Source organism: Quercus suber, unplaced genomic scaffold (genome assembly GCF_002906115.3).
Source record: "Quercus suber isolate HL8 unplaced genomic scaffold, Cork oak 2.0 scaffold_5, whole genome shotgun sequence".
NCBI lineage: Eukaryota > Viridiplantae > Streptophyta > Magnoliopsida > Fagales > Fagaceae > Quercus > Quercus suber.
The window spans coordinates 1,000,077-1,018,407 of NW_027069471.1; the positions used below are offsets into that span (position 1 = coordinate 1,000,077).

General features: G+C 35.6%; 2 protein-coding genes across 2 annotated transcripts; one reads left to right on the top strand and one right to left on the bottom strand.

The window, feature by feature from the left end:
* Positions 1–4,204: 4,204 nt before the first annotated feature.
* On the bottom strand, positions 4,205–8,133 carry LOC112017573 (B3 domain-containing protein At5g42700). Its single transcript, XM_024050032.2, has 7 exons — positions 7,828–8,133; positions 7,638–7,733; positions 7,412–7,443; positions 7,144–7,309; positions 6,244–6,450; positions 5,792–5,855; positions 4,205–4,432 (listed from the first exon to the last, which is right to left on the bottom strand). Exons 1-6 carry the CDS (start codon positions 7,954–7,956, stop codon positions 5,802–5,804), a joined length of 684 nt encoding a protein of 227 aa, XP_023905800.2. The 5' UTR covers positions 7,957–8,133; the 3' UTR covers positions 4,205–4,432; positions 5,792–5,801.
* Positions 8,134–11,792: 3,659 nt separating this feature from the next.
* Positions 11,793–14,297, top strand: LOC111996043 (uncharacterized). Its single transcript, XM_024027979.1, has 3 exons — positions 11,793–12,329; positions 12,392–13,337; positions 13,510–14,297. The coding sequence occupies exons 1-3, from the start codon at positions 11,793–11,795 to the stop codon at positions 14,295–14,297; spliced, it is 2,271 nt and encodes a 756-aa protein (XP_023883747.1).
* Positions 14,298–18,331: the final 4,034 nt, after the last annotated feature.

An 18,331-nucleotide genomic window follows, 5' to 3' on the forward strand; every position in this document is an offset into this window, starting at 1 on the left:
CGTGGTGAGAACACGGTGTTCTTTCCCTTGATGGCCATCTTAGAGGGTGGGGTTAGGTTCCGGGTCGACCCTCTGATTCTTAGTACCCTTAGTTTTACGGCCCCCCCCATTTGTAAAGAAACTTAGTTTTTTATAAGGAAAGTTCATGCATGGTGATCGACGGCCAGCGCCTAAACCTTCAACCCACTCTCTATAAATTTATTGTTTGGGCTTATTGGACTGAAAACCCATCACTCAGGGTCAATCCAAATTAAGTCCCTACATCTTCTTAACAAGATTTTAAATTATGTCCTACCAGCCAAAAAATCATATTTATGGTTTGTTTCCAACTTTTCCAATAATTTTTTTTAATCCCATATCTTTTTAAATAATTCAACACAAAACTAAGAATTTAAAAATTAGGTAAATTAAAATTAGGGTAAATTCTAGACAACTACCCTAAGGTTTGGGCTAATGCTAAACACATTCAAGACAATTAACAAGCAACCATTTTAGTTTTTAAACACAAACAGTGTTACAAGCTGTTTGTTCACTTCACCTAAAACAAAATTTGCACGGCTTTTTTTTTTTTTCATTTTCAAGACTGCATGTTCAAAGAGGATACCCCACACTCGTCTGTTCTCACTAGCCTAAATGTTTTTTGCAAATGCAAATGCTTTGGCCCCATTTGGTATAAGGTGTGTTTTCCCACATCTACGTTTTGCGCATTTTCAACCTTTTTTTTCCCCCAGTGCCTGGTGCACTGTTCATGGGACATGAATAGTACAATCAAGCCAATGAACAATAATCAAAAATATATTTTTTTTTTTATTGTTTTTAGTTTTCAGTTTTCAGTTTTCAGCAAAATAAACAGTATTCAAACGCACACATAGTATTTTAAAAATGTGTTTTTAGTTTTTAAACAATATTACACGTATTTCTACACACTTTTTCATCCACACGTATTTCAAAAAAATACAAATAACGTTACTAGAACAACGTTACCAAACGGCCCCTTTCTAGTTTTAGTTCAATAAGGGACCCATTTGTAGATAATAAATAAATGCAATTTTATTCCAAACAAACTCAAGTGAAATGCAAATGGTCTAGCAAATCACGTGTGATGAATTAGTTGGATATATACAAGATTCTGAAGGTCTATATAAAGCAAACTTCTATTTCATGGTATTACATATGTATATGAGAGATTTAAGGAGATATGTTTTCCTTTGATGAGGTTGTTGTGAACAAGTATATTGTATTTCCTTGATAGCGGTAATCTATGAGTTGTCCAAATAATTAGCCATGGACTTTGTGTGAGGAGAGGATTCTTCAATCAAGTTCTTAGTTGATCCTAATTTCTTTTAAGTGTTTATCATTTAATTTTCATAAAGATTAAGTTCTTTACATACCAAAAACTATAACTCTGAGAAAAAAAAAAATCTAAGATTACATGTCAAAATTACCAAGCAAAAGAGCCAAATTGCCTAAAGTGCAACCTATGAAAGAAACCAAAACAAAAACTAAATCAACTATTTTTCAAGTGATTAATACTTCTTCCATCACAAGAATTTTAGCTATATTTTGATATCAAAAACTAATTTGTACCTCTCTTCAGATTAAAACTTGAATAGAAGTCCTCTTTCTCTTCACTCAGTCTAAAATCTTTTTTTGAGCGAAAGTCTAAATTCTAACTCTCATGAAGACTAAAGAGAGCCATTAAGGGGCTGTTTAGATGAAAAAAAAAATGATAACTCATCATCATCACTCAAATATCATCACTCATCTCTCATAACTCATCACTTATCACTAAAAGTAGCCCAACTTCCTAAGGTGGCATGGCTAACTCATCACTTACCAACCATGACTTGGGTTACTTTCTCTTGGTTTATATTAAGAGCTCTTGTTACTCTTGGGAAGAGCAAAAAACGATGTAAACCTATTGGAGAGTTGGACTAAAATGTGATGATTTTAGGCTGGCAGGAATGAATGAGTGTGGAGTACCTTTCTAAACATGCAGTCATGAAAATGAAAAAAAAATAAATAAATAAAGCTACGCAGATTTTGTTTTATGTGGAGTTTATGTTTAATGACCAAAATGCTTTTTAATTGCATTAGATGTATTTGGCATTAAACGAAACCTCATGGTAGTTATATGAAATTTACCCTTAAAATTATGACCATCTTAATATGTAAGTACATGGAGTTATTTTGTGTTTTATTTTGTAATTCTTTATCTCCTATGTGGTTAGCTAAGCTCTATGAAGGATCTCTTGAGAAGGATGCCCCCTAAGTTTATTGTCAATTGTACTTCTAATTGTTTTTCATGCAATTAAGAAGGGGGGGGGGGGGGGGAGAGAGGGAAAAACAACAAAATCTTGGGGTAGGAGGGCACCTCTACTAGCAATTGCATCAGTACACTTACTCGCTTCCTTAAATAGTGTTGGATTCTAACTCTTATAATTTTTTTTAAACATTCTTTACAATTTGCTACTATCACTTCATTCCCATTGAGGCTTCTAGCATCCTTCTTCAAAAGTTCAACCACAAGTTTTGCATCTAACTCTATCTCCACAGCAGCAAGATTCATACTAATGCACATATTAATTCCATCCCTCAACGCCCACAATTCTGCCGCTACGCTGATCATGAATCCAACACCTCCCCCGCCCCCCCAACTAATGCGACCCAAGTTTCCTAAAGAAGACCTGTTCGAATTCAATTCAAACCAATTGTCAAGGGGGGACTCCATCTGACTTGGATGGTGATCAGAGTGTGTCTCATTTTTTTCATTAAGAACAAAGCAAACTCAGAAGTTTTAGGATACGTTTGGTAAACTGTAACAATAATTATATAGGAATAGGAATAAGTATTACAAGAAATACAAGACACTGTAATGTAATGTTTATTGCTATTCATTTGTTTGGTGACAACATAATAATAGAATCCTGAAGACAATGGAATGAAAGCACATTTGAAAGAAAGAGTAGTTTTTTTTTTATGATTTTTTATTTTCAAAATTGTTATGTGCATATGGAAAGTTTGTTTAATTGAAAATATATTAATTTTAAAAATTAATACACCTACTAAGGAATAGGTATTACATCTATTTTAGAGATGAATAGTTATTCCTCATTTTAAAAAATAATTATTTATAAGAAATGACTATAGCTAAACCCAGTAATAAAACCATAACCAAACTATTGAATAACTATTTTAGAGATAAATAGTTATTCCTCATTTGAAAGAATAGCTATTTACAAAGAATGGCTATAGCTAAACCCGGAAATAAAAACATAACCAAACTATTGAATAGCTAAACCAAAGAGATAACTATTATATTACGGTGCCTATTACAGCTTACCAAAACTTACCCTTCGTCATGGCTTCCAAATGGGGAGGTTTTTGGGTAGATCCATCTCTGAAAATCACCATGTTTTGTTCAAATCAATTACGCTTTTGGGGGGATCCAACTCTAAATATCACCAAGTTTAATTCAAATCAATTATACTTAAAACTTGTCACAACTTATAAGTCATGAACATCAACAAGAAATAAGCCACACAATTTTCCTCTTTCCTTTCCTCATACTTCTCTTTCCCTCATTCTCTACTACCTCGAATCAGTCAAGTTACGACCCTAAGAACCCAAGAATGCAAATTATTCATTACATCTATATAATATTTTAAAACTAAAACAAAATATTTATTATTTCTAGTTTGTTACGCCCTTATTAAGTCACATTAGAATAGGATTTTGGTTCATTTCAGTTTACTTTGGTCCATTTCAATTGTAAAATCTATTAGCAAATAATGAAATGAATTAATTTAATTATTTTGTTCAAATCTATTAGTACATATCATTTACTAACTAAAAAATTTACAAAGTGCCATGATTCGTCAACTCATTTATGATTTGTATTTTCCCCGGACGCATGTTTAGGTTTCTGAGGTGTTGCACCATGCAATAAGGTCTAATCACGTTGGAGCAACTGGGTCAAGATTTCAATATGGGTCAATATTTCCACAATATGATATCAATTTCACAACTGCTAAATTGACATGGATTGGTGTATCGTGTGAAATGGAATAACTAATATTGTACCAATAGGTGTTTAGCATTTTGCTTTCATATTTTATTCCCACCAGACATTCCAAACAGCATGCAATTAGCTGTCTCCACTACAGAGAATGAAATTTTAAAACAAAGTTAAAGAATGAGAGGATAGAACAAAAGACTAGTTCATCAATTGATCATTAGATAGCTCATTGTCTCCTACAAACCCATTTTAACAGGAGAATAAACATTAGAAAAACTACCTTGATTAGAGCTAAAACTAAACAGCTTTAGTGGAGCAAGTTACATCTAGTTTTCTATATAGACAACATGAGTATGGAGGTCCGCAAAAAACTCATGACAAAGTGGAAAACAGAACATGCCAAGACCCTTTTACCTGCAACCAACAGAAGTTTGATAAATATTTCAATTGAACAGAATAAATTAATATGATTGGAAGGCTCCAGAGTATAAGCTCAAAATGATACTAAAAAATTAGGAATAATGTCATACTTATCTACCACATTTTAGAGGCACACAAGAAAATAGGCCTTTTAATTTTATTTCCTCTTTAGACTAGACATATATTTATATCACTTGTGGAGCGAGTATTAACATGAATTGCAATCAAAAAGTTTAATACAGTTGGTGGGAAAAGGTTGCATATTGATATATATGTCAGTCGAGCCAACAAAATTTGAATAGTCTTTTTAGAGAACATTGAACACAAGTGGATATGGCACACTGCCCATGTCCTTGTGTGGGGACACTGCTATTGCATGCATATGCAAATAGATGTGTCATATATCAGCAACCACATTTCTACATCTGATGTTGCAATCATATGAGATCATGTCATATGAAGTTACACAATGGCTTTATAATTCCCAATCCATACATACAGTGCCTATAACAATCTTTTTCCTCCATTCACTTAAGACAAGACAAAAGAAAACCAAAACTTCTGCATAGGTTTTAATATATGTTTCCATGAGTAACAAAAAGGAATATCAGAGAACTATAAGGATTAAGGAAAGTGCCTTTCATATAAACTTTTATGTAAAAAAATTTAGGCTACTCCCTCCCTTTGATCTGATACTAAGAGAATCAAGATATGTAGTTTAATGGTTAAAAAACAGGTTAAAGCAGCCAAACTCAAATGCCAGTGGAAATGGCAATTGGTTTGGAAGTACTCACATGTCTGGTTCATGAATAAGTACGAAGACAACTAAAATCCATTGATTTACAGCATCATAAAAAAAAATGAATAGACCTTTCTTGGTCCCATTGGACACAAGGTATGAACTCCAAGCCATAAGGTCTAACATTGTGCAATTACAATTTAGCCAACATCCAAAATAGATGTTGTCATTATTTCATTGCAAGTATTATAGCTAATGACGAGAAAGCAGACGTATACAAAATTCTAACATATTTATGGATTATACTAAAACTCAGGGGACCAACAATGAGTATAATCCAATATCTAGAGCTATCATTTCAAAAAAGGTTACCTGTATTAATTCAATTGGCTCCATTATTTCCCTCCTCAAGCCATAAGGTCTAACATTGTGCAATTACAATTTAGCCAACATCCAAAATAGATGTTGTCATTATTTCATTGCAAGTATTATAGCTAATGACGAGAAAGCAGACGTATACAAAATTCTAACATATTTATGGATTATACTAAAACTCAGGGGACCAACAATGAGTATAATCCAATATCTAGAGCTATCATTTCAAAAAAGGTTACCTGTATTAATTCAATTGGCTCCATTATTTCCCTCCTCAGAACCATTCACCCTGATGATGTACACCTAGAAAGAAAATAGAAGTACATTTAGTACATATACAAATAAGAAGACATAAAATGTAAAAATTCCCCTCGATGACAGGGACTAGCAGAAGGGAAAAGCCCACGAGTTTATTGAAAAGGGATAACTTACATAGGTTAAAGATACACATTAGTTTGTATAAAAGAAAAAGGAAAGTGATAGTATCATACATAACAATCTATAATAGCATGCATATATATATATATGCGCATGCACTATGCCCATCAAGAGAATTTGGAAGACCATAAAAAAATGTTAGAATAGCCTAATTCGAACATGATACTTCACAACAACAATAATTTGATGATTGAGAGGAATAACAAGAAGAAAAAGGTGCTTAGTTAAATGCCGTAGATAAATGATCAATCACCTTAAATGTTGTTCGCCCAATTAATTGAAATACTACTGCATCTCCATGTACCAAATGATGAGCAACAGCAAACCCTTTCCATCCACCACTCAGTCCTCTTTTACGGGCTAGATATATTGTTGGATACTCATCACCATCCTCATCTATCAAAGTCATAACATCATCACGACTTGGAAGGTTCAGCTTGCAGAAATCGACTGGAAGACCCTGTTATCAAATTTTACCAGAATCATTATGACTGTTACCCCAAATTACAGGTATAGTATGGATCAAGGATGACATATTTATCATTATATATATAGTTCCAAGTCTTCTGCGTTCTCGGAACAGATGGTTACTAGTCCATCTTCATTACTGAAACAGGCAGGTGCCCCCAATCCAAGTGAGGGTAATCTGCCACATTATTCAAATCTAACGCAACCAATGTCAACTTTCACCCTCTAGTCCCTATTTAGTGGGTTTCTAATCTGGCAGAACTATTTATACAATTAAATTTTGTTTTGGACAAGAAAATGCAATCAAATTTTAAGTTATTCATGGATCAGGTATGTGATTTTACTTATACAGGCTGAATCACATAACTTAGTGCTTTCCAAGCCACTGTAAATTAATACAGAACAACAACCAAGCCTTTAGTTCCAAAATTTTGGGAAACTATAATCCTCAATAGAATAATCATGGTAGCCACATATATTCTTTTCAGCCATTCTATTTTATCCGAAGTCACTCATAAGACATGTTATTTTTACTTCTTCCACTAATGTTATTTATATACTAATAACCCATCAATACATATCAGAGAAAAAGAAAGCCCTGAGTTCTAACATCTTAGTTAGATAACACACTTATGTCCTTTGAGAAGTTGTTAAATAAGTTTAGCAGAAAAACCAATTCTCTTACCAGCCAAAATCCACCAGCGACATGGGATGGCTGCATTGACCTTGTCAATATTGGATAACCAGGTGGTAGACCCAATACTAATTTTTCCGCTTTCTCATCAGCTTCTGCTATGGCTTCAGGCGAGGCAAGTACCAGGTTTGACAAATTCCTTTGCCTACCTAAAATCCTACACATCCCCCATAAAAAATAAAAAATAAAAAATAAATAAATAATTATATGAAATAGATCATTTTATTTGCTAACACATTAACATTTGAATCAAAAATACCTTCTGGGTATTGCCACGCGGTCCACAGCAACCTGTCAGCAATAATAGCATAATGTTGTAACATAAAATCTTACATAAATGAAAGGCCAAAATATAATGTTGGTCCTAAACTTTAGAACATGAGCGGTTTTAGTCCCTGAAGTTTAAAGCGATCACTTTTAAGGACTAAAATGGTTCATTAGGGACTAGTGTTTGAGGAAATGAACAAAAAGATTCACAGACTCACTTCTTTGTAAATAGGTGCAGGCTTGTTGGCAAAGCGAGTGGACCTCCTAACCACGACCAATTGCTTCTGCACCACACGGGGTTTGGCCTGCTTGGTCTATGTGAATGTGGGCATCAAAGAGAGTAAATGAGTTCGAAATAGAAACACATAAAAACGACAGATTTTAGTTGAAAAAGAGAGAGAGAGATACAGGAGAGGGTTTGGGAGAAGTTTTGAGAGCTTGAGAAAGCAGAGGTAGATTGAGGGCTTCCATTCTTTTCTTATTCTCTTCCACTCTCTTGCGACGGCTATCCTCGTATGATTGCTTCGCCACCACCATTTTCGTTTCTTTCTCTCTCTTGTTGTGCTTTTCTGTGTGTGTGAGAGAGAGAGAGAGAGAGAGAGATGGGTTTTGGGTTAAATAGTTAAATTGAAGAACCCTAGCCTTAAGGACCGTTGGGTTCCCACTTCAAATTTTGAATGATGAAGAACGCGTCACCATCGGTACGGAAGCTAGCTACCTCACATTCACAGTTAGACTAGAATCTGACTGTACAAGTTTAAATTCTTAAGGTAAAACTTACATTTTTCTTTTTCTTTTTTAAATAAAAAAATGAAATATAAAAACTATGAAGAATTACTTGGAGAAAATAAATAAATAAATAGACGCATGATGGAAGATTTTTTTTCCCCTACCTTTCCAAAGCTCTTGATTCAAGCTCTTACCATATTGATATATACGAGTATATTTTTATCAATACTCAATAATTAAATGGGAGGAAAATTTGAACTCCGATTTCTTTAATAAAATTATAAAAATGAGCAATTTGTGCCACTAAATTAGAGAAATATATCCAATTCATCTTGTCTCTTCTTTACAAGATTTTAAATTGTGGCCTACAAACCAAAAAAATCAAATTTATGGTGTTCTTCCAACTTTTCCAATAATCTATATAATAATTTTAATAATAATAGTAATTATAAGGATATAATTTGGGTCCCTAGCCCAAATGATGGACAAACTTAGGCCCAAAAAACCCAATACAATGAATTTTTAGAGAGCGGGTTGTAAAGCTGGGCTTTAATGAGTTAGACAACAAGTAAAGTGGATTTAGATAACAAGAAAATGAACAAGACTGGTTTAATCTAAAGAAAATCGTACTCGACACAATCCAAAGAGATCAGTTCTTATATATTTCTCCTAAGTTTGATTACAAATTCAGATATCGATTGTTACAGTGTTTTTTTCTTAATTTCTCAATCTCTTTCTCTCAAAGTCTCCCTTCTATTTTATACTATCTTTTTTCTTTCATCTCTGCTCTCCATATGTAAATTAGATTGTTGATGTTAATCCTTATCCCATTAGCACTTTCTTGAAATCTTTGGAGAGTAGCTGTAAGGCTAAAAACTACTGTTCAGGTATCACTTCTTCACTAATGCGGCCAGAGAGTTAGCTACAGAGCATTCAATGTGGTGATAGCAGCTTTCCCTTAGATATTTCCCAGCTCCCATTTGTCCTGTACGTTCATAATGCATATCCTTATCAATAGAACTTCCTGGAACGTCACTCTGGATAACAGAACACACTTTTTGACCTCAGCTTCGTTTAGCTAAGGAGATACTCCTCCTTAGCCTACCTCCCCCAGCCTTCACAATCATAGCTTGCTAATGAAGTTCAAAGTCTTACATCTTCCTTACTATTGATCTATCCTCGGACCACTGAGCCTCCTCAAACAAGGCATAAGGCCCAATATATATTTTTGGGCCCCTCATCCCTACAATACTAATAAATGAAACTGAGAGAAACTCGAATTAAAATTCCAAATTAGAGTTCCAATTTTATGCCATGTGTCCTAAATTATTTATTCTTAAAAAATTTTATTCCTTAATTTTAGAATCAAATGTGGGACCACATCATAGATATTCATTGAAGTGAGTTATTAAATACAAAAACCAAAAAAAAAAAAAAAAAAAAAAGGTTAAAACAGAAAGTTCTCAAGTAATATTCATTGAAGTGAGTTATTAAATACAAAAACCAAAAAAAAAAAAAAAAAAAAAAGGTTAAAACAGAAAGTTCTCAAGTAAGGGCGGTTAACTCTCTTTCTTGTAGTATACGTTTTCCCTTCTTTGTGTGAAGGATGATGGGTTCTCTAGTAGTCTTACTTACTTAGAGACTTGGTGTGTGTCGTATAGTTCTAGTTTAGTGTTTTAATGATTTGGTGTGTTTCAATTATTCTCTAGTATTGTCCTGTTTCCTTGTCCTTTGTCATCTTCACTTGTCCAGTGGAGGAATTATCTTCTCGGTGGAAGAAATTAACCTTATCTGAATATGAGGAAAATCGGGTTGCATTGAGATCTAATAGAAAGAAGAGGGAGTTTATTCTTGCAGGAAAATTTTTTACTCGTAGAATTCTTAATGTTGAGGCAGTGGCAAAAACTTTCAAACCATTATGGCACACAAAGGGTGGTTTCAATGTCACTGTTGGTGGGGAAAACATTCTACTGTTTGCTTTTGAACTAGAAGTTGATGCAGAAAGAGTTATTCAAGGCGAACCTTGGGCTTCTGATAGACATCTTGTTGTTTTTGAAAGGTTTGACAGTTATTCTTCGATCCAATCATTGGGGTTCAAAAAGACTACTTTTTGGGTGCAAATTCATAATCTGCCTTTTCTCTTTAAACCATTGACACTGCTTTTAGTATTGGCGAAACTATTGGTTATGTTATCAAACCAAAAGACCTACGTGAAATGTTGAGGGCAAATTTCATGAGAGTAAGGGTGGTTGTTGATATTTCAAAACCTTTGTGTAGGGGAAGAAAGATTTCTTGGGATGTTAATTGTGAAGGCTAGGTTGCATTCATGTATAAGAGGTTGCCTAATATTTGTTACTGGTGTGGGTCTGTATCTCATGATGATAAGGATTGCTCTCTGTGGCTGCGTAGTAAGGGTACATTAAAATCAGAGGATCAACAATTTGGTCCATGGATTCGGGCTCCTCTTTTTAATTCGGCAAAGAAAGCTTTTGTTGAAGTTAAAGGTTATGATACTATGATCCGTGGCTTAGAGGGATTGATGACAATTCAAAGGACTCGTGATGTTCATGATGCACCAAAGCCTACTTTCACTTTGAATAATTTTGCCTCCCCGTCTGCTTCTCAAATTAATCCTGACGATGATATGTTGAATCCACTTGAGGGAGGGAGTATGGAGGCTACGCTAATTGCTACTTCATTGCTGAGGATGTCAACGATTCTGTTGGAGGATGGTGAGCACGCTGCAGAGGACACCCCGACTTTTGAGGAGCAGTTATATGAATTGGATAAGGAGATTAACTACTCTCCTGGGTCTTCGAAATTGAATCCCGTTTCTCCTAGACTTCCTTCAGTTGCTGATCCTAATTTTTCTCATGCCTCTTCACTTGTGGATGTGTCAACGCCAGTGCATGTGCCAGAGCAAATAACAAATCTCATTCGGCATAAAGTTGGAAGTGAGATGGACCTTTTGGAGACAACTCGGGCTAATCTTCCTTCAGTTGTTAATTCTATTTTTTCTCATGCCTCTTCATCTGTGGACATGTCAATGCCACCATTGCATGTGATAAAGCAAAACTCAGATTTCATTGGTCAGGAAGTTGAACGTGAAATGGACTCTTTGAAGACAACTCAGATTGATGTATTTAAAGTGGGCTGGACTTCTATTCAAAAAGAAAAGAAAGACACACGTGGGAGACCAAAGAAATCTGTTCAGGAAGTACTGCTTAACGATGCTACTTTAACTCTTTCATCTCCTAGCAAATCTATTCAACCTACCCGTAGCTCTAAAAGAACATGGAAACGAGTTGCTGTCAAAACTTTAAATTCTTCAGAGATAAAAGATGGGAGTGCTGACTTGGGAGAGAAGTGGAAAGTTGCAAAAACTGAAAGTGAAGAAGGTTGTACTATTACTGAAGAAAAGAAGCAAAAACTTGAGGTTAGCTTAACTACTCAAAAGGCCGAGGTTGCTCAGCAACCTCGCTGAGCCCAATGAGTCTTTTAAGTTGGAACTGTCGGGGGCTTGGGACCTTCGAACAGTTAATGCCTTGGCAAAGGTGGTTAATAAAGAAGAGCCCATTATTGTTTTCCTTATGGAAACAAAATTGAAAAAAGATTGGCTAGAATTAATCAAGGAAAAGTGTAAAATGAAAAATTGTTTTGTTGTTCCTAGTATTGGAAATAGTGGTGGTCTAGTTTTGTTATGGAAAGAAGACTTAAGGGTTGATGTTCAAACTTTTTCTCAAAATCATATTGATGCTTGGATGGATGGTGGAGAACTTGGTTGGTGGCACTTTACGGGTTTCTATGGTCATTCGAATACAGCTAAGAGGCATGAATCTTGGGCTAAATTAAAGCAATTGAAAGGTACATCTTCCTTACCATGGCTGGTTATTGGTGATTTTAATGAGATTGTAGGTCTCTCGGAGAAGGAGAGTGGTTGTATTCATCCTAGAATGCAAATGGAGGATTTTGTGTCAACTATTGATTATTGTGGTTTATGTGATTTGGGCTTTATTGGGTCTAAATTTACTTGGATCTATCAAACAACCTGTGGTGTTCAAATAAGAGAAAGATTGGATAGGGCTTTAGCTAACTTAGAGTGGAGGTCTCTTTATCCTATGGCAAAGCTTCATCATTTGTCTTCTTCAGTTTCAGATCACTCTCCATTATCTCTTCACTTGGTTCAATGGCAAAAGAAACATAGAAAAAGAAAATGTTTAGATTTGAATCAATGTGGTTGAAGGATTCAAGGTGTGAAAAGGTTGTTAAGGATGCATGGGAGTGTGGGCAATTGGTTGGGTCAGATTGGGTTCTCCATGATTGTTTGGAGCGGTGTAAGGTCGATTTATCTACTTGGAATGAATCTAAATTTGGCCATGTGGGAAGGACTATTATGGAGCTTCAATCAAAATTAGAGTGGTTAGAATTGCAACCCGTTTCTAAGGAAATAGTGGAAGCTTTGAGACATACTCGAATTGAATTGAATTGTTGGTTGGATAGAGAGGATGACATGTGGCGGCAACGATCAAGGATTAATTGGTTCCAAAATGGTGATAGAAACACAAGATTCTTTCATGCCAAGGCATCTACTAGACAAAGGAAAAATTTCATGAATGGGTTGGTAGATGATGATGGGGTTTGGCAGGTTGAAGAGGATAAAATGGCGAAGATAGCAATTGAGTACTTTGGAGATCTTTTCTCTACTAGTAATCTGGTGGAATTTTCTGAGTTACTCTTTGCCATGAAACCTAAAGTGACTCAAGCAATGAATGAGTGGCTGACTCGCCCTTTTGTAGAGAGTGCAGTCAAAGAAGTTTTGAAACAAATGTACCCACTAAAAGCACCAGCGCCAGATGGGATGCCTCCTCTTTTCTTTCAACATTTTTGGAGCACTAGCAGCATGGTGGTCACCAAAACAGTACTTGATTTCCTTAACTTTGGTATTTCTCCGCCCAATTTTAATGACACTCACATAACCCTTGTTCCAAAAATTAAAGAGCCAAAGAAGATAACTAATTATAGGCCTATTAGTTTATGTAATGTTGTATATAAGATTGCATCAAAAGCTATTGCAAATAGGCTGAAACGGTTTTTACCCTTGATTATTAGTGATACTCAAAGTGCTTTTGTTCATAGAAGGTTGATTACAGATAATGTATTGGTGGCTTTTGAAACTATGCACCATATTAGTAAAAAAAAAAAAAAAGAAAGGTATAGGATAAGGGATTTGATCATGAGATATGTTTCTACGGTCACTTATTCAGTAAAAATTAATGGAGTACCGAGGGGGCACATTGTTCCATCTAGGGGGATCTGTCAAGGAGACCCTTTATCACCTTATCTTTTTTCTTTTGCGTGCAGAAGGTTTGTCTACTTTGATTCAATCAGCGATGGATAGGGGACAAATGGAGGGGGTAAAAATTTGTAGAAGAGATCCAAGATTGTCTCATTTGTTTTTGGCAGATGATAGCCTGATTTTTTGCAAAGCGACACTTGAGGAATGTGATGAACTACAAAGATTGCTCGAGGTATATGAGAAAGCTTCTAGTCAACAATTAAACCGTGCAAAAACATCTTTGTTTTTTAGTGGTAATACCTCAAGAGAAGTCCAAGAGGAGATAAAGAATCAGTTTGGTGCCCAAATAATCAAGCAACATGAGAAGTATCTTGGTTTACCTTCTTTGGTGGGGAGGAATAAAAGAACTAGTTTCAATGCTATTAAAGAGAAATTGGGGAAAGTGTTGGCGGGTTGGAAAGAGAAGTTACTTTCAAAGGCGGGGAAAGAAGTTCTAATTAAAGCAGTGGCCCAAGCAATACCAACTTATATTATGAGTTGTTTCAAATTTTCAGACTCGCTTTGTGATGATTTAATGGGGATGATTAGGAATTTTTGGTGGGGACAAAAGAAGAAGGAAAGGAAAATAGCTTGGCTTAGTTGGGAGAAAATGTGTGAACCTAAGTGTAATGGAGGAATGGGATTCAAGGATTTAAAATTGTTCAATATGGCTTTGCTTGCAAAACAGGGTTGGAATCTTCAAATGGGTAGCAACTCTCTTGTTTATGGGTTCTTAAGGCTAAATATTTCCCAAATTGTGATTTTGTTCATGCCTCAATTGGAAACAACCCTTCTTATACTTGGAGGAGTTTAATATCTACCCAAGGCCTAGTTAATGCAGGTTTACGATGGAGGGTTGGCAATGGAGCAAATATAAAGGTTTGGCAAGACAAGTGGCTGCCATGGGGTTTAACTTACAGGGTCACTTCTCCAAGGTTATTTTTGTGTCTTGATACAAGGGTTGCTGATTTAATTGATTCAAACACAGCAAAATGGAAGAATGAAGTTCTTGATAGTCCTTTTCTACCTTATGAAGCTTATTTAATTAAAAGTATTCCTTTGAGTGCCACTTTACTGGATGACAAATTGGTTTGGGCCGTAACTAACAATGGAGTGTTCATTGTTGGGAGTGCGTATAAATTGGCAGTTTCCATGTTCAAATCTACATGCCATGGTACTACTTCGAATGGTACTCTACTTAGAAGATTTTGGAAGAGAATGTTGGTCATTGCCTATCCCTCACAAGGTACGTCATCTTTGTTCGCGTGCTTGTCGCGACACTTTACCAACAAAGGTCAAATTGATGAGGCGTAATGTGATAGCTGAATCTCTGTGTGTGTGCTGTTTGGAGAGTGCAGAAACGAATGGCCATATTTTCTAGGGTTGTCAGACAGCACAGGAGGCTTGGGCTGCTTTAAAACTGAATCTATTGCCTCCTAATGCTAATATCGTTACATTCCAGGATCTGTTATGGCATGAACTGATGACCAATGATGCCGGAGATATCAAGTGTTCAAAATTGGTAATGGTTGCTTGGAAATTATGGTGCAATAGCAACGAAATTTTTCATAGAGGAAAAGCAAAAAAGGGACTGGAAGTGGCTCAGTCAACAGCACAGTATTTGCAAGAATTTTGGTCTGCAACTAAGACGAATAATTCATCTACCTCTGATCTACTTCAGGCTCTCGGTGACAGACAAGATGTCCTTCAACATTCGGCCTGGGTCCCTCCTCCCTCGGGTCTATGTAAGAATAATGTAGATGCAGCTCTTTCTCCGACAAAGAAGTTGGTTGGCATTAGTGTGGTCATTAGAGATCAACAAGGTAGATTGTTAGCTACATTATGTAGAAAAATTGGAGCTCAAATGGGGTACTTGAAGTTGAAGCAAAGGCTTATGAGGCTGGTGTTTTGTTGGCAAGACATTTGGGGCTGAAGAATGGAGTGTTGGAAGGAGATTTTGTGATTGTTTCTAATGCCCTCAAGCAAGTTTCACAGCCCCTTACTTCGATTGCAGCTATTGTGGAAGGAATTTATGTTTTGAGTTCAGATTCTGGGGTAGTTGGTTATTCTCATGTGTGAAGGACTGGTAATGAGCCAACCCACATTCTAGCACGACAAGCTCAAAGCTTTGTCAATGATGTAATTTGGATTGAAGAGATTCCTTGCTGTATCCAGCAAGCTCTTATCCATGATGTACTTGTTTCTTAATGTTTAATAATATCTTAGTGTGTGTTTTATCAAAAAAAAATACAAAAGCCAAAGAGTTTAAAATAAATGAATCTTAAAAAAAAAAAGTGTTTCACAATTTTTTTTTTTTTTTAAATATGGACAATTTACATTTTATACTGTGGGTACCCAACGACCGAGGAAGAAGTTGTAGGGTCAAAACACTAGGCCGAGGCCCGAAGGGAATAGGAGAGGTTGAGGCATTAATTAGGACATGCTACTAGACACGGGCCCGAGGAGTAATGACACCCGAGGAGGGAGACAGATTCGCCAAAGTACCCTATAGTACTCAACAGAGGGCGCTGCAAACTGAAGAAGGTAGAAGTCAATGGTAGGCGAGGAACTTCCGGGCTAGAACTACTTGTCGCATCCACATTAAATGATATACACCAGCTTTATCAGCCGCATTAATGAAAAAGTGACCTGAACAGTGCTGGCCACAGCTAAGCAAGCTACTGCCGCTATCTACTTCAGATGCAAAAGGTAACAAGTGTTGGAAAGGGATGAAGATTAGGTAGAAATGGACAGAGAATATACGATGGGAAAGAGCTATATAAGGAGGGATAAGGGCATTAGGAAAAGGAGAGAAAAAGAAGATATATGTGAGGAAAGAGGAATAGTGTGATTTTCTGTGTGAATCTCGCCTCCTCGGGAGCCTTTGTGTAGAACTATTTGCCCATCTAATTTTGAACATAAATTGGATTTTTTCCAAAAAAATTGTTCTCAGGCAGAGCCCATGTTAGTTGTTCTATCCCATCTCTCACAAATTCTATTGGTTTGGGCCAAGTTTGACAAATTCAACCCATCACTTTAAGTGGGCTTGGACGCTAACATTTTTGGCCCTTACATATACCTAATAATATCTTTACAAATTTTTTAAAGATTTAACAAAATATAAAAATGACTATCAATAGTATTTAAATTATATATATATGAATTATATTATGCATCTTATTGTATATTTTTAAGTGTTTCCATGCATATGCATGGGGTTACGAATTAGTTTTTTTTTAATAATTAAACACAAAATTGAGTATTTAGAAATTGGATAAAGTGAAATTATGGCCATCTTAATATGTAAATACATGGAGTTATTTTGTACTAATGCTGTATTAGTAATACTTTATCTCCTATGTCTAGGGTGTGAAGCCAACTCACAAACCCCCTTAACCCAATCCAACTCATCTATATATTAATATACATTTAAAAATATACTATGTAATTGATAATTTTTTATTTTATTTTTTCCCCATGTTCGGCTCTTCCTATATAAAACCCAATTACCTCACAAACACTAACAATTTTATTTCTCTCTTTGCCGCCTCCCACCCAACTCTCCCACTCCATTCCTATTTGTCTATAACTAAGTTGGGTTTATAACTGAGTTTGGATACTACTTCATTTTATTTTTTTTAATCAACTCAAGTGGCAAGTGGGATATATATTTTTTCCGCTCAATTTAATTATAATAGTAATTAAAAAAAAAAAATTGTCCAACTCATGGGTTCAATCCGATCCATATGGGTTGGGTTAGGTTGGGTTGAATTTTTTTTAACCCACCATGATGGGTTGAGTCAAAAAATCTCCTCAACCCAACCTATGCACACCCTACCTATGTGATTAGCTGAGCTCTATGAAAGGCCTCTTGAAAAGCATGCCCCTAAATGTATTGTCTATTGTACTTAAAATTGTTGTACATGCATTGTACTTATAATTGTTGTATTGTTAAATGAGATGATTGGGAGTTAGTGCTATTCGAAGTTGTTAGTGAGTTACTGAGTTAGTTGTTTCATTCAATTCAGTTATTTGTCACAACTCATAACTGATGAATATTAACAATAAAAAAGCCACACAATTTTCCTCTTTCCTTTCCTTAAATTTCATTCCCTCATTCTCTACTATCTCAAATCAATCAAGTTACCACCCTATTGCAAATTATTCATTTAATCTATATATCTATATAATATTTTAAAATTAAAGCATAATATTTATTGTTGCTAATTTGATATGCCGCATTAGAATAGGATTTTGGTCCATTTCAATTGTAAAATCTATTAGGCTGTGTTTGGTTGCCGTAAAATATTTTCCGGAAAATAGCCTATTTTTCGGAAATGAAAAGATTTTCAAGTGTTTGGTTGCATTATGAAAATTGTTGTAGAAAATATTTTCATGTGTTTAGTTCTATTATGAAAATGCTATTTTCCTACACATTTTTCACATTTTCTCACCTATTTTCTTAGCATCCAAACAAATTTTATTACAAAAAATTTCAAAATCACAGCTAAATCCCAACACTACACACCACCGAAACTCCATTTCAACCCACGGTAGCAAACTCCGGCAATCAAAAGCCACAAAAGAAACAAAACCAAAGAAAAAAAATCATCAAATCCAGTCAAATCGTTGCGGTCAAGCCACTGGATTCGATCGACGCAGTGCAGTGCAACTCGCTGGGTCTCGCTGGCGCGGTGCGACTGGTGGGTTTGTGGGTCGAAGGTCGCCGGTGATGGGCTCTGGGCTTGGAGTGGCGGTTCGTGCTCTCTCTCTCTCTCTGACTCACTGGGTCTCTCTCTTCGTGCTCTCTTCTCTGTTTTCCGAAAATGGTTATTTGAAGTGAAAATA